At 39.5% G+C, this 26,220-nt stretch overlaps 1 protein-coding gene across 1 annotated transcript in view; it reads left to right on the forward strand.

The window, feature by feature from the left end:
- The window catches only part of LOC124620353 (molybdenum cofactor biosynthesis protein 1-like), a 64,684-nt gene that overhangs the window by 13,329 nt on the left and 25,135 nt on the right, over positions 1-26,220 (forward strand). The window contains exons 4-5 of the mRNA XM_047147025.1: positions 14,892-15,116; positions 24,089-24,234. Of these exons, the coding sequence (XP_047002981.1) occupies positions 14,892-15,116; positions 24,089-24,234 (371 nt within the window). The remainder of the gene's footprint in view (positions 1-14,891; positions 15,117-24,088; positions 24,235-26,220) is intronic.

A 26,220-nucleotide genomic window follows, 5' to 3' on the forward strand; every position in this document is an offset into this window, starting at 1 on the left:
TGATTTCTGCATCTGTGACCTCATTATTACATATAAAGCTACCGAGATATGGCAATCTGTCAACATCTTGTATTATCTTCTATTGCACTGTAATCGGGGAAGAGACGAGTAATTTCCACTTACTTTGCACATTCTGTTTACCTTATCCCTATTAATTTTCAGCCCTACACAATAGGGCATTTAATGAGAAAGCATATAAAAATTAACTTGATGCCTTCCAAGGAGACGGTCTCTACTTAGTCTCTACTCCTTCAAGCCTGACTTTGTAAGTGTAGACCAGACATGGCTTAAATTCAGAGAAATAGTATCGACATCAATTAAGAGATATATACCAAATAAATTGAAAGGATACCAAATAAATTAAAAGGGTGGTGCACAAAATATGTCAAAACTCAGCTGCAGAAGCAATGAAAAAAAGCATGTCAAAATTTAAAAGAATGCAAAATCTCCAAGATTAGCGATGTTTTACTGAAGCTCGAAACTTAGGGTGGGTTTCAGTGCAAGATGTGTTTAATAGTTCCCATAGTGAAACTTCGTTTTGAAATCTGGAAGAAAATCCAAAGAGGTTCTGGTTGCATGTGTAGTACACCAATGGCAAGACACAACCAATACCTTCACTGCGCAATAGCTGTGGTAATATTACTGATGACAGTGCTACTAAAGCAGGGTTACTAAACACGGATTTCTGAAATTTCTTCACCAAAGACAACAAAGTTATTATTGCAGTATTCAAATCAAGAACAACTGCAACTGTGAGTAACTTAGTAGTAGCTCTCCTCAGTGTCATAAAGCAGTTATGTTTCTTTCAGAGAATGCTGATACAATAGCTCCATTAGAAATCATATATAGCCCTGGAGATTCTAAAAGGTATCAGATGGATTATATAATGGTAAGACAGAGATTTAGGAACCAGGTTTTAAATTGTAAGACATTTCCAGGGGCAGATGTGGACTCTGACCACAATCTATTGGTTATGACCTGTAAGATTAAAACTGAAGAAACTGCAAAAAGGTGGGAATTTAAGGAGATGGGACCTGGATAAACTGAAAGAATCAGAGGTTGTACAGAGCTTCAGGGAGAGCATAAGGGAACAATTGACAGGAATGGGGGAAAGAAATGCAGTAGAAGAATAATGGGTAGCTTTGATGGATGAAGTAGTGAAGGCAGCAGAGGATCAAGTACGTAAAAAGACGAGGGCTAGTAGAAATCCTTGGGTAACAGAAGAAATATTGAATTTAATTGATGAAAGGAGATAATATAAAAATGCAGTAAATGAAGCAGGCAAAAAGGAATACAAATGTCTCAAAAATGAGATCGACAGGAAGTGCAAAATGGCTAAGCAGGGAGGGCTAGAGGACAAATGTAGGGATGTAGAGGCTTATCTCACTAGGGGTAAGATAGGTACTGCCTACAGGAAAATTAGAGAGACCTTTGGAGATAAGAGAACCACTTGCATGAACATCAAGAGCTCAGATGGAAACCCAGTTCTAAGCAAAGAAGGGAAAGCAGAAAGGTGGAAGGAGTATATAGAGGGTCTATACAAGGGCGATACACTTGAGGACAATATTATGGAAATGGAAGAGGATGTAGATGAAGATGAAATGGGAGATACAATACTGCGTGAAGAGTTTGACAGAGCACTGAAAGACCTGAGTCGAAACAAGGCCCCTGGAGTAGACAACATCCCATTGGAACTACTGACGGCCTTGGGAGAGCCAGTCCAGACAAAACTCTACCATCTGGTGAGCAAGATGTATGAAACAGGCGAAATACCATCAGACTTCAAGAAGAATATAATAATTCCAATCCCAAAGAAAGCAGGTGTTGACAGATGTGAAAATTACCGAACAATCAGTTTAATAAGCCACAGCTGCAAAATACTAACACGAATTCTTTACAGACGAATGGAAAAACTAGTAGAAGCCGACCTCAGGGAAGATCAGTTTGGATTCCGTAGAAATACTGGAACATGTGAGGCATTACTGACCTTACGACTTATCTTGGAAGAAAGATTAAGGAAAGGCAAACCTACGTTTCTAGCATTTGTAGACTTAGGGAAATCTTTTAACAATGTTGACTGGAATACTCTCTTTCAAATTCTAAGGGTGGCAGGGGTAAAATACAGGGAGCGAAAGGCTATTTACAATTTGTACAGAAACCAGATGGCAGTTATAAGAGTCGAGGGACATGAAAGGGAAGCAGTGGTTGGGAAGGGAGTAAGACAGGGTTATAGCCTCTCCCCGATGATATTCAATCTGTATATTGAGCAAGCAGTAAAAGAAATAAAAGAAAAATTCGGAGTAGGTATTAAAATCCATGGAGAAGAAATAAAAACGTTGAGGTTCGCCGATGACATTGTAATTCTGTCAGAGACAGCAAAGGACTTGGAAGAGCAGATGAACGGAATGGATGGTGTCTTGAAGGGAGGATATAAGATGAACATCAACAAAAGCAAAACGAGTGTAATGGAATGTAGTCGAATGAAGTAAGGTGATGCTGAGGGAATTAGGTTAGGAAATGAGACACTTAAAGTAGTAAAGGAGTTTTGCTATTTGGGGAGCAAAATAACTGATGTTGGTCGAAGTAGAGAGGATATAAAATGTAGACTGGCAATGGCAAGGAAAGCGTTTCTGAAGAAGAGAAATTTGTTAACATCGAGCATAGATGTAAGTGTCAGGAAGTCATTTCTGAAAGTATTTGTATGGAGTGTAGCCATGTATGGAAGTGAAACATGGATGGTAAATAGTTTGGACAAGAAGAGAATAGAAGCTTTCGAAATGTGGTGCTACAGAAGAATGCTAAAGATTAGATGGGTAGATCACATAACTAATGAGGAAGTATTGAATAGGATTGGGGGGAAAAGAAGTTTGTGGCACAACTTGACCAGAAGAAGGGATCGGTTGGTAGGACATGTTCTGAGGCATCAAGGGATCACCAATTTAGTATTGGAGGGCAGCGTGGAGGGTAAAAATAGTAGGGGGAGACCAAGAGATGAATACACTAAGCAGATTCAGAAGGATGTAGGTTGCAGTAGGTACTGGGAGATGAAGAAGCTTGCACTGGATAGAGTAGCATGGAGAGCTGCATCAAACCAGTCTCAGGACTGAAGACCACAACAACAACATATAGCCACTCATTTGATAAAGATCCATACCTAGAGACTGAAAAGTTGCTCAGGTCACACCAATGCTCAAGAAAGAAAAGAGGAGTAATCTACTAAATAACAGACTCATATCACTAATGTTGATTTGCATTAGGATTTTGGAACATATATTGTGTTTGAATATTATGAATTATCTCAAAGATAATGATTCATTGATAAATAGCCAAGATAGATTCAGAAATATTGACCTTTTAAAACACAGCTAGCTCTTTAGTCACGCAAAGTAATAAGTGCTGCCGACTGGGGCTCTCAAATTGATTCCATATTTGTAGATTTCCAGAAGACTTTTTGAAACAGTTCCTCACAAGTATTTTCTAATCATATTGTGTGCCTATGGTGTATTGTCTCAGTTGTGCAACTGGATGTGTGGTTTCCTGTCAGAAAGGTCACAGTTTATAGTAATTGATGGAAAATCGTCAAGTAAAACAAAAGTGATATCTGACATTCCTCAAGGAAGTGTTATAGACCACCTGCTGTTGCCGATCTACATTAACAATTTAAGAGAGAATCTGAGCAGTCCTCTTAGATGATGCTATCATTTACAGTCTTGCATATCATTTACTGTCTTGTAAAGTGATCAGATGATCAAAACGAACTGCAAAATGATTTAGGCTACCTATCCATATGATGCAAAAAGTGGTAACTGACCTTAAATAATAAAAATTGTTATGTCATCCGCATGAGTAGTAGAAGGCATCTACTAAATTTTGGTTACATGATAATTCACGCAGATCTAAAGGCTGTGAAGTCTATTGAATACTTAGGAATTACATTTACAAATAACTTAAATTGGAATGCTCACATAGATAACGTGGTGGGAAAGCAAACAAAGGACTGTGATTTAATAGTAAAACATTTAGAAGGTTAGGATTACTAAAGAGACTATCTACAACTATACTTGTCTGTCCTCTTTTGGAGTATTCTGCATGGTGTGAGATCCTTACCAGATAGGACTGACAAAGGACATCATTTAAAAGTTCAAAGAAGGGCAGCTCATTTTGTATTATTGGGAAACAGGAAAGTGCATGCCACAGATATCGCATGTGAATTGGGGTGGCAGTCATTAAAGCAAAAGCATTTTGCTGGAGCAGGTTCTTAAAATTTCAATCATCAATTTTCTCCTCCGAATGTGAAAATATTTTGTTAGAGCCCTCTTACATACGGAGAAATGATCATTGTAATAAAATAAGAGAAATCAGAGCTTGTACGGAAATATTGAAGTGTTTGGTTTTCCTCAAATGCTGTAGGGGAGTGGAATGGTAGATAAATAGGTTGAGGGTGGTTCTCTGAACCCTCTGCCAGCAATTAATTGTGAATTACAGACTAGTCATGCAGATATAGATAATGTAGATAGGCTTTCAATATTGTGCACTGATTCTCTAATTTTATACATTGCTCAAATACTTTCGTGGCGCTTTGGAGTGACCCCTTCAAAATAACACTTTACCAGTCTTCTTAATATGTATTTTGGTAACCAGGTTGATAAGAAGTTACAACAACACTCTCTTATTACTCCCCAGTTTTGGGTTTTATTAATGAACAAAATCGCCGCAGTGTTCCATAACAATTACGGGCTGAAGTTTCCTGCTGATGGAACCAATATGATTTTCTGTGTTTCTGAGCATACAGGTTGTGTATGCTGTTTGGAGCCTGTTGTATGCTGAATCAAATGTTTTTATTGTTGTGATCTTCCATCTGAAGATTGGTTTCATGGAGTTGCCCATGCTAGCTTATCCTTTGTGACCCTCTTCACCTCTGGGTAACTACTGCAGCGTACACTAACTTGAACTTGCTTACTGCAGTCAGTTTTTGGTCTCCTACAGTTGTTACCCCCATTATATTCACAGATGACCACATATTGTGGAAACTGCATATTGTAATGTAGGATGCAACAATAAGGTACAGAAAGTTTCTGTTGAAAATTACGAATTATTTAGGAATAAAGGAGATGGCTCACCAAAAGGCAGAAGCACTGTCTCATCGATAGGCACACGAACAAAAGGTATGTAGAATGAGATTTTCACCGTGCAGTGGAGTGTGCACTGATATGAAACTTCCTGGCAGATTAAAACTGTGTGCCGGACCAAGAGTCAAACTTGGGACCTTTGCCTTTCGTGGGCAAGTGCTGAGCTATCCTTGCACGACTCACGACCCGTCCTCACAGCTTTACTTCCACCAGTACCTCGTCTTCTACCTTCCAAACTAAAAGGTATGTTACTTGGCGAGCTTCCAGAATGCACTTTCTTTTTCTAGCTGTAGGGAAAACATGTGCGCGCGCCCACACACACACACACACACACACACACACACACACACACACACACACACTCTCTCTCTCACATGCGCATGCATGTCTCCTTATGCTGTGGTCGCTCAACTGCCAGCTCTTTACTGGCCCATGGTGAGTGTTCTGGAGTGAGGTGGGGCTTTAGAGTGGGGTAGGATGGGGTGGGTTGAGGCAATGTGAGAGATGGAGAGAGATGGGAGGGGTTTGGAGGGAAGCATTTAGTGGCTCGTGGGAGAGTGGGGAGCCATCTGTGGGCTAGCTAGGGGTGCAGGTAGAGGGGTCAGGTGCCAGACAGCTGGGCACTCATAGACTAGGGTGTGACGTGAGATAACAGCACACAACTAGCTGATTTGCGAGGGGGGGAGAGAGGGGTGTGTGTGTGGGGGGAGGGGGGGGGGCTGGGAGTTAACTTGGATTTAGGCCAGGAAGCAAAGGATGTGCTGTAAGTATGGCTACAAAAGTTGACTATTCTTAAATAAGATCAGCTGGTGCCAATGTATTGGAAAGTAACTGGCACACAAAGTGCAATTGTGGCTCCTTTTTCTTCAAAAGTTTTAAATAGTCTGCAGAGCAAATTGAATTAGGAGGATCAGGCATTTGTGTGGGTCTAGGAAAGTAAATTGTAGAGCCAGATAAAAGGTGCACAAGACAGGAGGGGTACTACTACTCATCACTGCTGTATCGTGCTACTAGTACATGTCAGTGTGAATGCACCGAGAGTGGTGTTGCCGTACATGCGTCTTTAAATTGGTCACGGACTGATCATTGCAGGCTGGCTGCTGGAGGCCGTCTCTGGGAGCCAAGCGTGCCGTGCGGTCCCTGCCGTGCCATCTGCTGGTGACTCGCACATATATTAGTGTGGAACAGTGCTGACTGACTCTCTGTGTGATTCTAGTTTGTAATGTGCACATCAGTGTTCTGTGTCTTGTTGAGTCCTTAGAGGCATATTGTTCGGAGGTTATTATTAAAGCCATATTTGTGCGACTTGGATCACACTTCAGTATTTATTTATTTATTTATTTCTTGTTCCATAGATCCAGTTAGTGAGTCAATCACAAGGATATGGAACGTGTCAAATTGTACAGGTTTCAATTTAAACTATACAAGGGCAATTCAATGGCAAATTGTACATAGTTTAAGTAAGACATACTATAAATACAGTAACAGATACAATATCAGCTAGATAACATAACAACCATTTGACAGAAAAAGGAGTTTCAAATAAAGGTTAAAGGCAAGAGCACAAAGTTAAATCAGATATTAGGCCTACAAGAGTAAATACATGTACAGCCAATCTGTTGTTACAAAAAGTGAGCTAATTCCCAAATGCACAATAAAATCAATTGAACTACTTCTAGACACAATAAGTTTAGTGATGGTATACATTTTCTTTCAGGTATTCATCCACAGTATAATAAGATTTCTCTGTCAGGTAATCTTTGAGAACTCGTTTAAATTTTGGCAGTTCTGTATGAACACATTTGATATGTAGTGGTAGAGCATTGAACAGCTTAATGCTGGAGTAGTAAACTCCTTTTTGTACCAGAGTGAGACGTTTCATTTCTAAATGTAGATTGTTTTTGTTTCTGGTGTTATAACCATGGAATTTACTGTTGTCTTGGTAGATGGAATAATTTTTGCACACAAAGGTCAGCAAGGAAAAAATATACTGTGAGGCAGTTGTTAGGATACCTATCTTCCGAAACAAGTGCCTGCAAGAGTGTCTTTGATTAACCCCACACGTTATTCTGATTGCTTTTTTTTTGGATGGTGAAAACTTGTTTTGCAAGTGGTTGGTTCCCCCAGAATATGATAGCATATGACATCAATGAGTGGAAGTAGCCAAAGTAGGCAACCTTAATAGTGTCAACTTCAGCCACTGAAGAAATTACCCGTAGTGAAAATGTTGCCGAGCTAAGTTTTTTACATAGATGAAGAATGTGAACTGACCAATTACATTTACTGTCTATGTAAGCACCCAGGAATTTTGTTTCTTCAACTTTCTGTATTGGTTGATCTCTACATTTTATGTCAATTTCATTGGGATTACTTTGTGATGTATGGAACCTCATATAATGAGTTTTATCTGCATTGAGTGAGAGACCATTTGAGGAGAAACAATTTAAGATGTCATTAAAAACAGTAGTTGTAGTTTTTTCAAGATCATGATCAGTCAAATCGTCAATTAGAATTGTGGTATCATCGGCAAACAGGGTAAATTTGCTGTTTGTCTCAGAACAAAGAGGAAGATCATTAATAAAGATGAGGAAAATCAGTGGGCCCAAAACGGAGCCTTGAGGCACACCACACGTTATCATGCCCCATTCAGACGAGGCAATTTCTCCAGAAGAGCCATTTAGCATTACAGTCTGCTTCTGATCCTGTAGATATGATTGTAGCCACAAGCCAACAGTACCACCTAAACCATAGTATTCTGCCTTTTTCCAAAGAATTTGGTGGTTTACACAGTCAAAGGCTTTCGTAAGATCGCAAAAAATACCCACTGGAGACATTTTTTTGTTAATGGCTTCCAAAACTTGGTTGCTGAAAGAGAATATTGCCTGTTCAGTACAAAGACCGGCACGAAAACCAAACTGATTTTTGCTTAAGATACTATGGAATTTGATATGGTCTACAATCCTCCTGTGCATGAGTTTTTCTAGAATTTTCGAGAATGTAGTTAATAGGGATATTGGGCGATAGTTTGTAACAATGCTTTTATCCCCTTTTTTAAAGAGAGGAATCACTACAGCCAACTTAAGTCTGTCAGGGACAATCCCATCTTGTAGGGATGCATTGTATATGTTGCATAAGGCGGGACTAACAAATTTATAACAGTGTTTCAGTATTTTACTAGAAATATTGTCCACACCAGCAGAATTTTTGTTTTTTAATGATCTAATTACTCTTATGACTTCGCTTACAGTAAATGGAGATAAGGATAACTGTGGGATTCTGTTGCTAATAGCTTTCTGTAGGAGGGACAATGATTCTTCCATAGAACCATTACAGCTTGTCTTCTCTGCTGCTCTCAAAAAGTGGTTATTAAATATTTCTGCAACCAACTCAGGTTTCTTTATGATACTGTCCCCTGTTTTAATCTCTACCTGAGACATGTTCCCTGTTGTCCTGCCAGTTTCCCTCTTTATTACATTCCTTATAGTTTTAATTTTATTTTCTGAGCTTTCAATTTCTGATTTTATGCACATACTTTTAGATTTATTTATAACCTTCTTGAGAATGCTACAGTAAAGTTTGTAGTGTTGTCATTTCTTTGGATCATTACAAGTCCTGAGAGAACTGTATAACATCCTTTTTGTTCTACAAGATGTTGTTATCCCTGTAGTGATCCAAGACTTCTTGGCATTGCCTATATGACTATTTCTAACTACTTTTTTTGGGAAAGATGGACTCAAATACAGACATGAATTCATTTAAAAATGAATTGTACTTTTTGTTTACATCTGTTTCCCTATCAACTCGGCTCCAGTCTATCTCTTTTAGGCTATCACTGAATTTTTTAAGGCCCTGTTCATTTATTATCCTAAAAGATTTCCAAGAATGCTCGGAACTGTTGCACACACTGATGTAATTGAGCCTAAGCAAGTGACCACCATGATCAGAAAGGCCAAGGATTGGATGTACAGTGATCTCATTCCATGTAGACTTATCTATAAATATATTATCTATCAGACTTTTACTGTTAACAGCAACCCTAGTTGGGAAATCTACTATTGTCATCAGATTATAAGACTCCATTAAATGTACTAAATCAGCTTTACTATTGCTCTCATTTAGGAAATCAACATTAAAGTCACCAGTAATTATCAAGTTCTTGGACTTTGAGTACAGTATGGATAATAAAGAATCTAAGTGCTTAAGAAATACATTCAAATTCCCTGAGGGAGATCTATACAGTGCTAACACTACAGCCGTGAAGTCATTTACAGTAATCTCAACACCACATACTTCAATTTGTTGCTCTATACAATGGCTCTTTAAATCTAATGCATTGTAAAATATGTTGTTTTTTACATAAATTACCACTCCACCTTTTTCCATGATGGTTCTTGAGTAATGCGCTGCCTGACACACAGTATTACTTGGTTAGTACATCACCACAAACATATGGACTGGGACTGTACATGCTTTGACAGTTTGCTACGTCTCTCTCTTCTAGGACTGACATGGTAGCTGCCTTGCATTTCTTAATGACTCTGACCTTGTCAACCACAAACCGAATCTTAGTACAGTCATGATTTCCCTGAAGAGATTACATGACAGCAGAGACTTGTAAAATTGTGTTACCCATTTCTCTAGCCAGTGAAGATTCATTCTATACCTTCAGATACAGTGTCATTTAGGAGTAGAACAGCAAGAAATACGTAGCTCCTCTAACAGTAATGACAGTTTATCACCTCCCAACACTACATGTGCCAATGTTTCAGTGCATTTTTGAATATGTTTGTTAACAGATTCATCAACACAACAAAAATTTACGATCTCAGTAGCATCTTATTTTTTAACTCATACTTTACTATTCATCAGAATCTTCATCGCTGCTCTTTGATTCGTCAGAGCTCCCTGCTGTACTTTGTTTTATTTCATAGTCAGAATTAGTTGAAATACCACCTACCGTATTTACCCAAATCTAAGCCGCACTCAAACCTGAAAAATGAGACTCGAAATAAAGGAAAGAAAAAAAAAAAATTCCCGAATCTAAGCCACACCTGAAATTTGAGACTCGAAGTTCAAGGGGAGAGAAAAGTTTTAGGCCGCACCTCCAAATCAAAACAAAGTCGGTCCATTGTAATATGAGACACAATTTAGGTCGAATGAATGATGATACAGCTACAGTAGTTTGGTTCGAGTCGTAAGCTTAGCAGTTAAGCTTTACCAGGTAGCCTTTGCTATGCGTCAGGCGCTCCATCCGTATTTATACTGGTACCCTTCCTTCTTCATGTGCTTCATCTGGTTTGAATCAATTGCTTATTTTGCTTTGATCTGATAAGTGCCGTTTTCCTTGTTATAGGCGTTTATGTCACTCTAAGCTGAAAATGCATTACTGTACTGTGTCATGCATTGTTTGTCGCATTCTGATAGTGCGTGTTTGCGGCCTGTCGTCACTCGTGGCATGGCTTGCTTTTGTGCACGCTACCGCTGCCTACAATTAAAAAAAAAAAAAAAAAAAAAAAAAAGAAGAGAGAGAAATCATCTCATTAGCGAAACAATGGCAAGAGACTACTATTTGTTGTTCCTTACACTGCTGCTTTCTTTGATAATGATCAACAAGAACCAAATAATAGACTGCGTATGATAGAACATGTTCTGAACGAGAGTTAGGTGAAAATTTTTCTCCATTTGAAAATCTTTGCGGCCGCTTCTTTAGTACATCAAATTCTGCACAGAAATTAGAGTCATCTTGGATATAAAAATCTAGTCAGTTGCCGTGCTTCATTTCTGACTGTATCACTATTAGGCATAAGAATAATATGAATATAAACATGACAAGATACGTATATTCTTCCGCGTTTGCTGTTGTCTCACTCTAGTTTCGTAGTTTATTAGGCAGACAGGATTTAAATAAGATAGCAGCAAACACGAAAGAATACGTGGCAAAATGTTTATATTCGTATTACTCTTATGATGAAGAGAATACTGCATGTGATTCACATTTCATCAGGTTCCTATTAGCAACCGTCTCTTCTCACAGGTAGGAAAAAATTCAGAACATTGAGTTGGCCATATTGACAAACATCCCAAACAGTCTTGCCGGTCGGATTTTCGTAATACATTGAAGTTCTGCTACATTCGAAGATGAACAATACGGAATTTGTATTTACTTCGTTGGATAATGTATGAAAATTGTCTTCCACCTTTTTTTTTTAAATTTATTTACTGACGCAGAGGTTTTGGCGCCAGTATTTATCTTTGTGCCTACGAAGCATGCCTGTGTAGCGCTACATATATTCGACGGCAGAAATTAGTTGTTTCAGCACCTACTGACATTTTTCAGAACTTCCACTTGCTTTGCACTCGATTCCAAGCCGCATGCGGTTTTTTGGATTACAAAAACCAGAAAAAAAGTGCGGCTTAGATTTGAGTAAATATGGTACATCCTCTCCTTTGGATTCAACTTCTTAAGTATTATATTTCAAGTCAACACCTGCTAATCTGTGAGACCGAAATGATGAGCCATACTACTCTATTTCACTGTACCTGTATGTTTCATTTGTATAACATTTTATTCCATCATAGATGCTGCACTTATAGTTTCATATATGCATTGCAGCAGCAGACACAATAAAAGTAGCAATCAGCAGTGCTTAGTTTGTTGAATGGGTAAAAAATATGCCATTGTCCCAGTTCCACATATCCCCAAAATTTGATTCTGCCAAATTCTGTACTCTCTGAAATCGAATGTTTAATCCAAAGATGAAAGTGAACAAGTTTGATGCAGTATTGCTAATATTGTTTATTACTCATCTTGCTGAATGAAGTGCATACCGTATCCTTTCTGAAAGGTTTGCAGAAGTAATGCACATACCAGTTTTCTAAAAACTTACATTGAGATTGTGCTCTCCTTCCTCTTGTACAAATTAGTAGAGCCCTTTCTGATTACTCCACAATATGCCTCTTGGCAAGGTGGTAACGACAGTATTATGAAAAGGATAGATTGGCACTCACTGTATAGTGTAGATGTGTTGCTGGCAGGGGGGGGGGGGGGGGGGAAAGGAACACCACCTATTATTAAACACGTAAGCTTTTGGTGCAAACCCCCCCCCCCCCCCCCCCCCTTTCCCTCACACACACACACACACACACACACACACACGCACACGCACACACATGCGCGCAAATGCAGATCACACATACATGACCACTGTCTCCGGCTGCTAGGGCCAGACTGGGAGCAACTGTGCATCATGGGAGAAACAACGGTCGGGTGTGTGTGTGTGTGTGTGTTTTTTTTGTCCACTTTGGAAGAAGACTTTCTGATGGAAAGCTTACGTGTTTAGTAGTCTTTTTGTTGTGCTTGTCTGTGACCTAACATCTCCTGTATACAGTGAATAGCAATGTATCTTTTTTATAATATGGTCATTACTCCAGCCTAGATTTTCTATTGTTTGTTTCCTTTTAAGACCTTATAAAGACAGTTACTGACAATTTCTTTTTTCTTATTGGAGAAAAGTGAAACCATATGGGGGCCAGACGTAGATTGTAAATGAATATGGAATAGAGTATTTTTATTCTCCCTGTATGCAGTGTCAATAACGTCACCTCACACACTTCATTTCTGGCAGCACCTCCTTCTCAACACATGACTGTCCCCCACCACCTCACCATAGTCTTCAAGTTATATCCTATAGCACTTCTGGGTGAACAAATAGATGAAGAATGTAGTTTAAAACAGTATAACTAAACTTAAAAGTCAAACTGCCCTTTTATAGAGACTGCCATCATTATTTAAACATACTAAACAACATCAAAACAGTCAAAAGAAATTTTTTTTCAAAAGAGCGGAAAATTGTAGTGAAATTCATGAGAGGATTGTTTTAAATTGTTATATCTTAAATCAATAAGTATGTCAGCATTTCCCAGGATTTTCTGGCTTAATTAAGACTAGGTCATGCCACCACAGTGGTCAGACAGTGGACTTGACTTCCAGAGGGCAACGGACCCGAATCCCATCGGGCCATCAAAATTTGGGTTTTCCTTGATTTCCCTAAATGATTTAAGACAAATGCTGGGATGGTTCCTTTGCAAAAGATGACATTCGGCTGAGGAAGCTAATTTCTGTGGCATGTCTGATGACACAGTGCTGGTGGAAGCACGAGTATTTCAGAGCACACCATTCATTGCACATTGTTAAACATAGGGCTCTGCTGCAGACAACCCCTGTATGTTCCCATGTTGACAACACAGTTGAATTACAATTTCTGTGGCTCAGGAGCATTGAGATTGGGCAGTGAATCAATAGAAATGTGTCATCTGGTTGAATCATTCGTGTTTCGCATTACACCTACTTGACGGTTTTGTGCACATACACTGTCAACAGAGTGAATTGGTGCTTGCAAGGTGCACTTTGCTACAGACTTAGGCCAGTGGGAGCAATATTATGCTATGGAGGACATTCACCTGGTCTTCTATGGGTCCTGTGGTAGTAACTGAAGGCTCCATAACAGCTTTGTTCTGTGTGAACGTTATTGTGCACTGTCCGCACCCTGTCCCTAATGAAGGTGACATGTTTCAACAATATGACTTTCAGTGTCACGAGGCCAGAATCAAATTCACCCCTTCTGAATCTGATGGAATACATCTGTGATGCTATCAGATACCAGTTCTGCACCCAGAAAGCACTGATCTCCAATTTATGGGAATTACATGACCTGTGCTTAGACATGCGGTGCTGCATAATGCTGGGAACATACCTCACATAATGCTGGAAACATACCTGAAATTTGTTGAACTTGTCCCACACAAAATCACTGCTGTATTGTGTTCCAACACTGGACAAACACATTATCAAACAGGAGGTCATAGTGTTTTGTCTCATCAGTTTATATATTCAATGCTTGAATGAAAGGTGTGCTCTTTTCCTTTTTTCTGCCATTGCGTGTATGTGTAAAGCAGGATGTTCTACCATTTGGGCTTGTTTATATGATGGCTGTCAGTATTACCACCTGCACAGATACTAAATGCTCCTTTTCTGAAGACCTTTTATCTTGAGAACACTTTCAACTTTGTTTCACAAATGGCAGCACAGTTTCATGTAATTGTTAAAATAATACTTTCAGCAAAAGATGTGTGCGTTGGAGTGGGGAAAAAGATTGGAGATGTATGTAGTTTAATTTTCATAAATTGTTAAGAAGGTTAACAGCTTGGCATGCTAAGATAAATTCAGACATTCTCTAAAAAGAGAGAAAAAGATTAATTTAACAGAATCAGTGAGGTATACAAATATAACAACAGACTTGTAGAACCATTATTTTGTAGGTTAGATTAGATTAGATTCAGCTTTTGTTCCAAGACCCAAAACATGAGACGATTCTCATGGGTGAGTAACATGCCAGAAAGTATAACATAAAAAATATAAAACATTTGAATACCCTGATCATTTGTCAGGAGATTGTCAAACTAGGTGAATACAATACAAACTGGAACAGCTAATATTTTCAGAATTGATACGCTGTCAGACTGAAACATTGTTATGCACTATTAATAAATTTATCAAACAAAAAGTACATAATCTTGACTGTTATGACAAAGTGCTCTCAGAACTGAAATCTAACAGACATTCTTATTTAAGCTGGCCTAACAGCCACTGTTAAGATATTCATCTATTGAGTAGGATGAGTTACCTATCAAAAAGTCTTTCAAACTCTGTTTAAACCATGCTTTATCTGATACCAAGTTTTTAATGGTGTCTTTCTTCCACAGATAAATTGTGTTGTAATGCGAGGTTTTAATGAAGATGAAGTGTGCAGTTTTGTGGAGTTAACAAAAGAGAAAAATGTTGATGTAAGATTTATCGAGTACATGCCTTTCAGCGGCAACAAATGGAATGATGGGAAGATGGTCTCATTTAGTGAAATGGTCCAAATAATTAGAAAGCAGTGGCCTAATTTTGATCCTCTGCCCAATGGGCCCAATGATACCTCAAAGGTACGTGCAGTATTACATATGAACATACATTGAAAATAATTTAATGTTTATGACTTACTACCAATCGCAATAATACTTCACATCTGCTGGTGGTATGAGAGATGGACTGGTTTAGTTACATATTTCTCATCCCATTCAGTAAGTCTGTCCTGGTCTGGGTTTCTCTGCAGCTTTTCTACAACTCTCCCCATTTCCTAAACCTTGACAATCCTTTTCTTTCTTCCCTTTTCCGTCCCCTTATTGTTTCTGCCAGAAGAAGAAGCCACTGGCTCCGAAAGCTTGCACATTTCCATAACTTTAAGGGGAGTTAGAAGCGGAAAACATTCTTTTTCACTTTTTCGGGTTTTTACCTGATTATAAAATTTGCAATTTTCCAAATAAAATGATATGTATATTACTTATAAACTTGCGTGGGAAGTATTTTATTTTATTTTCTAAAATATAATCTACACTAGTTGAAAATGTTAAAATTTTTACACGCATTACTTCAAGACCTAATAAAATCGGTAATTTTTTATATACAGGGTAGTCCATTGATCGTGACCGGGCCATATATCTCACGAAATAAGTGTCAAACGAAAAAACTACAAAGAACGAAATTTGTCTAGCTCGAAGGGGGAAACCAGCTGGCGCAATGGTTGGCCTGCTATAAGGCGCTGCCATAGCTCAAACTGATATCAACTGTGTTTTTTTAAATAGGAACCCCATTTTTTATTGCATATTCATGTAATACGTAAAGAAATGTGAATGTTTTAGTTGGACCACTTTTTTCACTTTGTGATAGATGGCGCTGTAATAGTCACAAACATATGTCTCATAATTTTAGACGAACAGTTGGTAACAGGAAGGTTTTTTAAATTAAAATACAGAACGTAGGTACATTTGAACATTTTATTTTGGTTGTTCCATATGTGATACATGTACCTTTGTGAACTTATCATTTCTGAGAACGCATGCTGTTACGGCGTGATTACCTGTGAATACCACATTAATGCAATAAATGCTCAAAATGATGTCTGTCAACCTCAATGCCTTTGGCAATACGTGTAACGACATTCCTCTCAACAGTGAGTAGTTCGCCTTCCGTAATGTTCGCACATGCATTGACAATGCACTGACGCATGTTGTCAGGCATTGTCGGTGGATCACGATAGCAAATATCCTTCAACTTTCCCCACAGAAAGAAATCCGGGGACGTCGGATCCGGTGAACGTGCGGGCCATGGTATGGTGCTTTGACAACCAATCCACCTGTCATGAAATATGCTATTCAATACTGCATCAACCGCATGCAAACTATTTGCCGGACATCCATCATGTTGGAAGTACATCGCCATTCTGTCATGCAGTGAAACATCTAGTAGTAACATTGGTAGAACATTATGCAGGAAATCAGCATACATTGCACCATTTAGATTGCCATCGATAAAATGGGGGCCAATTATCCTTCCTCCCTTAATGCCACACCATACATTAACCTGCCTATGTCGCTGCTGTTCCACTTGTTGCTGCCATCATAGATTTTCCGTTGCCCAATAGTGCATATTATGGCGGTTTAGGTTACCGCTGTTGGTGAATGATGCCTCATCGCTAAATAGAATGCATGCAAAAAATCTTTCATCGTCCTGTAATTTCTCTTGTGCCCAGTGGCAGAACTGTACATGACGTTTAAATTCATCGCCATGCAATTCCTGGTGCATAGAAATATGGTACGGGTGCAATCGATGTTGATGTAGCATTCTAAACACCGACGTTTTTGAGATTCCCAATTCTCACGCTTTTTGTCTGCTACTGATGTGTGGATTAGCTGCCCCAGCAGCTAAAACAACTACTAGGGCATCATCATTTGTTGCAGGTCGTGGTTGATGTTTCACATGTGGCTGGACACTTCCTGTTTCCTTAAATAATGTAACTATCCGGCGAATGGTCTGGACACTTCAATGATATCGTCCAGGATACCAAGCAGCATACATAGCACACGCCCCTTGGGCATTTTGATCACAATAGCCATACATCAACACGATATCGACCTTTTCCGCAATTGGTAAACGGTCCATTTTAACACAGGTAATGTATCACGAAGCAAATACCGTCCACACTGGCGGAATGTTATGTGATACCACATAATTATATGTTTGTGACTATTACAGCAGCTGGCTGGAGTGGCCGAGCAGTGCTAGGCGCTACAGTCTGGAAACGCGCGACCGCTACGGTCGCAGGTTCGATCCTGCCTCGGGAATGGATGTGTGTGATGTCCTTAGGTTAGTTAGATTTAAGTAGTTCTAAGTTCTAGGGGACTGATGACCTCAGAAGTTAAGTCCCATAGTGCTCAGAGCCATTTGAACCATTTTTGACTATTACAGCCCCATCTATCACAAAGCGAAAAAAGTGGTCCAGCTAAAACATTCATATTTCTTTATGTACTACATGAATATGTAATAAAAAATGGGGGTTCCTATTTTAAAAAAATGCAGTTGATATGAGTTTGACCCATGGCAGTGCCATCTACCAGGCCAACCATAGCGCCATCTGGTTTCTCCCTTCAAGCTAGACGAATTTCGTTCTTTGTAGTTTTTTCATTTGATGCTTATTATGTGAGATATTTGGCCCGGTCACTATCAATGGACCACCCTGTAGAAAGCTGTGGATTGCTGTGTTATAAAGGTTAAATTATGTGTTTGTATTGGTAGCACTGTCAAAAATAGTATCGTATCTTTTCATAGTATAAACATGCTTTGCATATCGAAGTGCTAACATTTTTCTGAGGAATAGTGACGAATAGACTGGTAAATCTCTCAAAAAGTATGACTCCAAAATGAAGTGTTTTTAAGAAATGTGGGTTTCATGGTAATAAATTTTTGAATAAAGAGAAACATTGTGTTCAGCATGTGGTGTGTGAAGTTACAGACAATGAAATACTCGCAAACTCATGAGTATCTAGAGAAACACCCATTAGTGCTTCGAAGATTAAAATAAAACATAGTGATAACACAGTTATCTCAAAACAAAACTCATGTAAATGGTAGGTTAGGTTATATTCTGATACATCTACACATCGTAACAGGGGTGTTATGTGAATGTGTGTGCTGTATGTATGTGGAGGGCCAGTTAGTTTACATGAAGACATTGAGGTATCAAATGGACTAGCCAGGAAACTTATCATTAATTCTGCCAGTTGTAAATATACTCATTCATTTTGGAGTTCTGATAAGTGTAAAGATAATTATTTTGAAATAAATGTTAGGTGGTTTTATGGATTGAGAGCTATTGGCAAAGGACACACTGCAGCAGAAACAATGTGTGTCGTCATGTATATGCCACGCCCACTTTGTAAAATGGACAAGTATGCAGGATTTATTGGAGCTGCTGTGAAATCCACTGCATGTGAGTCAATTAAGGGTGCTGCAAATGAAGCTGCTGAAATAAACGATGGTATGATTGACATATCAGTAGCTTTTGGGGCACTTGGTAGAAGCGCAGCTGAAGTTCTAAGAATTCTGTTGCTACAGTGACCAGTGGTGGATACTGGAAAGCTAATAGATTTCCAGATTTTAACCAAACATTCTTATAAGTATAAATCAGGGAATGAAGAAGGGCATATCTGTGACAGAAATTATGTAGGACAACTAGTCGTACGGAGGCCTGTGCAGCTGTTGAAATTTATAATCGATCTGTAAACTAAAGGGGAGTGTGTTACACTAAGTTCTTAGGTTGTGCAGACTCAAATGCATATAACAGTGTAGTAGCCACTCAGCCTTATGGTGAGAAGCTTATCACAGAACTGGAATGTGTTGGTCATGCCCTCCTGGATCTGGTTCATGGTGCAATTACCGCAATGCCCAGTACTCAAACAGGTCATACAGCCATAAACATTATATCCCAGCAGCAGTTGTGGATATCATAAAACCTGTTTACAGAGACCAGGCAATCCTGAATTATTGAAGAAGTGTCTGCATTGTCAGACTCAAAATCCCAATGAGTCGTTCAATAATCTTATAGCGTCAGTGTCGTCGTAACTGCCGTCTGCGTCACGTCTGCTGTGCAGCGAGCTATGCTGATTTGAGTATTAACTCTATTTTTCTTACTTGTAACTTCTTCTTCTGTGTGTTTTTGCTTTTAGGAAGCTTTAATTGTTGAGTGCTAGTAATAGTGTTCCATAGATTTTGTGTTTGTTTTGAATACAGTCAGAGAAAGTCCGTTTAGTCAGCCATAGTGCCAGTAGTGCTAGTGTTTGTTTTCAATACAGTCCAGAGACAGGTAGTGCTATTTTCATTGTTTTCTACAGGAAGTGTCTAGTAACCACAGTTTAGTCAACTATCAGCTGCCTTTAGTGAATTAGCAGTCTAGTTATAAGTTGATTAACTCTCTACAGTAAATTGATTTCTTAAGATGGATAGGATGTGAGACTGCTGTGTACGGACACAGGAGGAGCTGGCCACTGTTCGCAAACAGCTGAACGTGTTGATGGCCGCGGTTAGCCGTCTTCAGGCAGTGGTGAGTCTGGTGCGTTGCATGGTACACCCCAGGTGTTACATGCTTCACCCACTGACCCTGCTGTCGACACATCTTTGCGGATACCGGGCGCGGTTGTGCCACCCTCTTCCCAAGGGGAGTGGCGGGTTCAGCGGCATTCGCGGCGCACAAGGTGGAGGGTCAGTGTGGAGGCTGGCCGTGTGGCATCGCCCGTTCTGCCTGTGAGTGGACATGTGGCCACTCCTTCAGCAAGGTCCGAGCAGGCACATGGGGGGAGGGGTTTATTAGTTATTGGGAGCTCCAACGTTAGGCGGGTGATGGAGCCGCTTAGGGAAATAGCGGAAAGGTCGGGGAAGAAGGTCAGTGTTCACTCTGTCTGCTTGCCAGGGGTCTCATCCGAGATGTGGAGGAGACCGCGCCGGCAGTGATAGAGAGCACTGGGTGCACCCGACTGCAAATTGTTGCTCATGTCGGCACCAATGACTCCTGCCGTCTGGGTTCAGAGGTCATCCTCAGTTCGTTCAGGCGGTTAGCGGAGTTGGTGAAGGCGGAAAGCCTCGCGGGGTGGAATCTGAGCTAGCTATTTGTAGTATCGTTCCCAGAACCGATAGTGATCCTCTGGTTTGGAGCCGAGTGGAAGGCTTAAACCAGGGACTCAGACGATTCTACGGAGATCTGGGGTGCAAATTTCTCGACCTCCGCTATCGGGTGGAGAAATGTAGGGTCCCCCTGAATAGGTCACGCATGCACTACATGCAGGAAGTGGCTACAAGGGTAGCGGAGTATATGTGGAGTGCACATGTGGGTTTTTTAGGTGAGAGAATTCCCTCCCTAGGCCCGACAAGACACCTCCTGAGATGCGGCAAGGTAGGAGTAGATAAAATGCAACAGGGAATAACAATATTAATGTGCTAATAGTAAACTGCAGGAGCGTCTATAGAAAGGTCCCAGAACTGCTCTCATTAATAAGCGGTCACAATGCCCACATAGTACTAGGGACAGAAAGTTGGCTGAAACCAGATGTAAACAGTAATGAAATTCTAAACTCAGATTGGAGTGTATACCGCAGAGACAGGCTGGACAGTGAAGGGGGAGGCATGTTTAAAGCAATAAGAAGTGCAATAGTATCGAAGGAAATTGACGGAGATCCGAAATGTGAAATAATTTGGGTGAAGGTCACGGTTAAAGCAGGCTCAGACATGGTAATGGGATGTCTTTATAGGCCCCCTGGCTCAGCAGCTGTTGTGGCTGAGAACCTGAAGGATAATTTGGAAAATATTTCGAGTAGATTTGCCCAACATGTTATAGTTCTGGGTGGAGATTTTAATTTGCCGGATATAGACTGGGAGACTCAAACTTTCATAACGGGTGGCAGGGACAAAGAATCCAGTGAAATTTTTTAAGAGCTTTATCTGAAAACTACCTTGAGCAGTTAAACAGAGAACCGACTCATGGCGATAACATATTAGACCTTCTAGTGACAAACAGACCTGAACTATTTGAAACAGTTAACGCAGAACAGGGAATCAGTGATCATAAAGCGGTTACTGCCTCGATGATTTCAGCCGTAAATAGAAATATTAAAAAGGGTACGAAGATTTTTCTGGTTAGCAAAAGTGACAAAAATCAGATTTCAGAGTACCTGACGGCTCAACACAAAAGTTTTGTTTTAAGTACAGATAGTGTTGAGGATCAGTGGACAAAGTTCAAAACCATCGTACAATATGCGTCAGATGAGTATGTATCAAGCAAGATCGTAAGAGATGGAAAAGAGCCAGCGTGGTACAACAACCGAGTTAGAAAACTGCTGCGGAAGCAAAGGGAACTTCACAGCAAACATAAACATAGCCAACACCTTGCAGACAAACAAAAATTACGCAAAGCGAAATGTAATGTGAGGAGGGCCATGCGAGAGGCGTTAAAAGAATTCGAAAGTAAAGTTCTATGTACTGACTTGGCAGAAAATCCTAAGAAATTTTGCTCCTATGTCAAAGCGGTAGGTGAATCAGAACAAAATGTCCAGACACTCTGTGACCAAAAAGGTACTGAAACAGAGGATGATGGACTAAAGGCCGAAATACTAAATGTCTTTTTCCAAAGCTGTTTCACAGAGGAAGACTGCACTGTAGTTCCTTCTCTAGATTGTCGCACAGATGACAAAATGGTAGATATTGAAATAGATGACAGAGGGATAGAGAAACAATTAAAATCACTCAAAAGAGGAAAGGCCGCTGGACCTGATGGGATACCAGTTCAATATTACACAGAGTATGCGAAGGAACTTGCCCCCATTATTGCAGCAGTGTACCGTAGGTCTCTACAAGATCGTAGCGTTCCAAAGAATTGGAAAAGGGCACAGGTCATCCCCGTTTTCAAGAAGGGACGTCGAACATATGTGCAGAACTATAGACCTATATCTCTAACGTCGATCAGTTGTAGAATTTTAGAACATGTATTATGTTCGAGTATTATGACTTTTCTGTAAACTAGAAATCTACTCTGTAGGAATCAGCATGGGTTTCGAAAAAGACGATCGTGTGAAACCCAGCTCGCGCTATTCGTCCACGAGACTCAGAGGGCCTTAGACACGGGTTCCCAGGTAGATGCTGTGTTTCTTGACTTCCACAAGGCGTTCGATACAGTTCCCCACAATCGTTTAATGAACAATTTAAGAGCATATGGACTGTCAGACCAATTATGTGATTGGATTGAAGAGTTGCTAGATAACAGAATGCAGCATGTCACTCTCAATGGAGAGAAGTCTTCCGAAGTAAGAGTAATTTCAGGTGTACTGCAGGGGAGTGTCGTAGGACTGTTGCTATTCACAATATACATAAATGACATTGTGAATGAAATTGGAAGTTCACTGAGGCTTTTTGCGGATGATGCTGTGGTATATCAAGAGGTTGCAACAATGGTAAATTGTACTGAAATGCAGGATGATCTGCAGCGTATTGATGCATGGTGCAGGGAATGGCAATTGAATCTCAATGTAGACAAGTGTAATGTGCTGCGAATACATAGAAAGAAAGATCCCATATCATTTAGCTACAATATAACAGGTCAGCAATTGGAAGCAGTTAATTCCATAAATTATCTGGGAGTATGCATTAGGAGTGATTTAAAATGGAATGATCATATAAAGTTGATCGTCGGTAAATCAGATGCCAGACTGAGGTTCATTGGAAGAATCCCAAGGAAATGCAATCCGAAAACAAAGGAATTAGGTTACAGTACACTTGTTCGCCCACTGTTTGAATACTGCTCAGCAGTGTGGGATCCGTACCAGATAGGGTTGATAGAAGAGATAGAGAAGATCCAACAGAGAGCAGCATGCTTCGTTATAGGATCATTTAGTAATCATGAAAGCATTACGGAGATGTTAGATAAACTCCAGTGGAAGACTCTGCGGGAGAGATGCTCAGTAGCTCTGTACGGGCTTTTGTTGAAGTTTTGAGAACATACCTTCACCGAGGAGTCAAGCAGTATTATGCTCCCTCCTACGTATATCTCGCGAAGAGACGATGAGAATAAAATGAGAGAGATTAGAGCCCGCACATAGGCATACCAACAAGCCTTCTTTCCACGAACAATACGAGACTGGAATAGAAGGGAGAACTAATAGAGGTACTCAAGGTAGCCTACACCGTCAGGTGGCTTGAGGAGTATGGATGTAGATGTAGATGTAGACCAAAAAATGTTTTTCTTGTAATGAAGACACTAAAGTGGGGGTCAGTCATGCTGTTATTGCTTTTAATGATGGCAACATTGGTAGCGTAAAAGTGCTACAACATATGAGAATTAATTCTGGAGCAAACTGCATCAGAGAATTTGAATGGATGGACAAGGTTTGCAATGGTAAAGCACTGTATGCAGCACAGTTGGCCACTACGGAGTCCAGATAGAAGAAAACAAGAAAAAACTTAAAAATGGTCAAGAGGATGATATACAGTATGGTGCAGGGTGCTTCTGAGTGACTAAAAATAAAATGTTAAGCATATATTGAGTTACAGTCTATTAAAACTTTAAAAACTCTTCTTGAAAATTTAGATTTTCTCTTGCATTTTTCCCTAAATCTCAGAAACTACTTCGAGTAGCGAATTAAAATTTTCAGGGAGTAATAACATACGTATTCTGAGTCTTCTGAACTAAAAGAAGAACATAATATTATGCATAAATAAAATTATTTAGAATAACATACAAAAAAGTACACAAAATTTTAACTGTGTAATTAAAAAATTGCATTTCCAAAAGCAGTGGCTGAAATGCAATTATTGTAAGACTCAGAACATATAGTTTAATGTCCTGTAAAAGTTTCTTGTCAATGGCTACAGTTGTTCCTGAAATACGGGGAAGTTAAGTCACCAAATTTAACATTGTCAGGATAGGGCGTTCAAACTCCCCTTAATGCACATTTTCTCCTTCCTCCACTTGGTGAGCAACACATTTATAGTATTTACACAACAGCAGTAGCTATTTTCTTACAATTTCTTTTTGCAGGCATACCATGTCCCGGGCTTCAAGGGACGTGTGGGATTTATTACCTCAATGAGTGAACACTTCTGTGGCACGTGCAACCGTTTACAGATAACAGCTGATGGCAATTTGGAGGTGTGTCTCTTTGGGTATTCAGAGATATCTCTCAGGTGAGTGATGAAACATAGAATAATCATGTCCAAGTGAAAATTCATGCGAGGAAACCATAAAATTACTAGAAGACTGACAGAGTGATCAGTATTTTACCTTCAGGAGGTGAAATTCCAAAACTTCTTATAGACACATTCGTTCCTCTTGTCCTCACATTAGTCATGGACTCCGAGTGACCTTTGAGACCTTCAGAAACTTATCCCTCTTTCCTCTCTCATGAAGGAACTGATAGTTCCAAATGCTGAGTATAGAATAATACTTTCAAACTGTTTGCCATGCACATTAGGTATGTGGTTGGTATATGGAAGAGATAAACTGCAGTTAAATCCAGCAGGTATGAAATGAGTAATCTTTTCTTGAAGTTTTCAGCTTGCACCCTCCTCCCTCCCAGACATACAAACCAGATACCTCTAGCTAAATAATTTGTGAGTATATATAATTTGCCTCTGTCAACATCATGTTACACTAACCTATTAGTGAGATTAAATTAAAGGAAAGTAATCAGAACTGGAAATTATGTAAAGACATTTTTGGCTATGTCCCTGTGTTGTATTAAAGTTAACACAGTATTTCTGTCCATGTGATGGTAACTATGATTCGCCAGCCACCGTTGCCGAGCGGTTCTAGGTCCTTCAGTCCAGAACTGCGCGACTGCTACGGTCGCAGGTTTGAATCCTGCCTTGGCTCAGATGTTAAGTCCTATAGTGCCCAGAGCCATTTGAACTGTGATTCATGATTATCAGAGTCTATATGTTCCAAATAAAAATTGGAACTTCATGTGTATAAATGTACAAATTATTAGACAATGGGACCAACAACTGACACTTTTAAATTGATGACTAGACTAAGACTTGGCGATAAGTTTGTTTCAGGACATGGTAAGGGGGGTGAGGGGTGGGAAGAATCAGCTCTCTCTTTGTGAGCATACCAGAAATCCTTTATCAACCGAAGGTAAAATAAGATATAAAAATACAGGGTCAAACAATTAATTTAAGTATCTTAAAAACCAAATGACTAATAAAATTGGAAGCTAAGAAAAGTAAGTTCATAGTAAGTAGGGTGAAACACAGGGGGCTGCAACATATTGCCATTGTTGTTTGACTTGTCTATCAAAGAAAAAAGAAATGGATCAAAACAAAATAAAAGTGAGAATGGAAATGTATCAGAAGCAAATTAGAATAAGCAAGGAACATATTCTTTAATTAAAAAAAAAAAAAAAAAAGACATGTGAGGCAGATGTTCCTACAATTTTATGTTCAAAGCACAGCAGCCTGTGAAAGCAAAATATTTATGACATTGAAAAAAGAAAATCAGTGAGTGAAAAGCGTGTGTAGGTGAATTGTGGTGAAAGACTGGATATTGGAACTTCTGTTATGCTGCCCAGTATTAGTTGACTTGGTAGTAAAGGAGCAAGTTTGCAAGGGCGGATAACTGTTTGGCTACGTAAAATAGAGTGGGAGTATGGAAAAGCTAGTCCAAGATAGGATGAAAAAGATAACAGCAACTTAAAAAATGAACCCCATGAACCCCATTCCCATCTAGTGAATGCAGTGGTTGACAATATCTTGTGACGTTCACCTATAAGGCTCAAACAATAATTGCTAAATAAAAATACAAAATGTTGACAAGACTGTATCTAAGCTGTCACTCTCTTTTGAAACAAGGGTGTTTAAACCAACAAACACGCAGGAAAGCAGGGACAACTCACACACTAGAGAAGGATGGGCAGTATCATTGAAGGAGTGAGCATGAACCGTGTGGAATATGTGTGATACAAGTAAAAAAAAAAAAAAAAAAAAAAAAAAAAAAAAAAAAAAAAAAAAAAGTAATGATAGTAAAATTCCAATCCCGGGAGCGGAAAGACTTACCTTAGGGGGAAAAAGGACAGGTATACACTCGCACACACACACATATCCATCCACACATACAGACACAAGCAGATATATATATGTCTGCTTGTGTCTTTATGTGTGGATGGATATGTG

Source organism: Schistocerca americana, chromosome 6, assembly GCF_021461395.2.
Source record: "Schistocerca americana isolate TAMUIC-IGC-003095 chromosome 6, iqSchAmer2.1, whole genome shotgun sequence".
In the NCBI taxonomy this organism is placed as follows: Eukaryota; Metazoa; Arthropoda; class Insecta; order Orthoptera; family Acrididae; genus Schistocerca; species Schistocerca americana.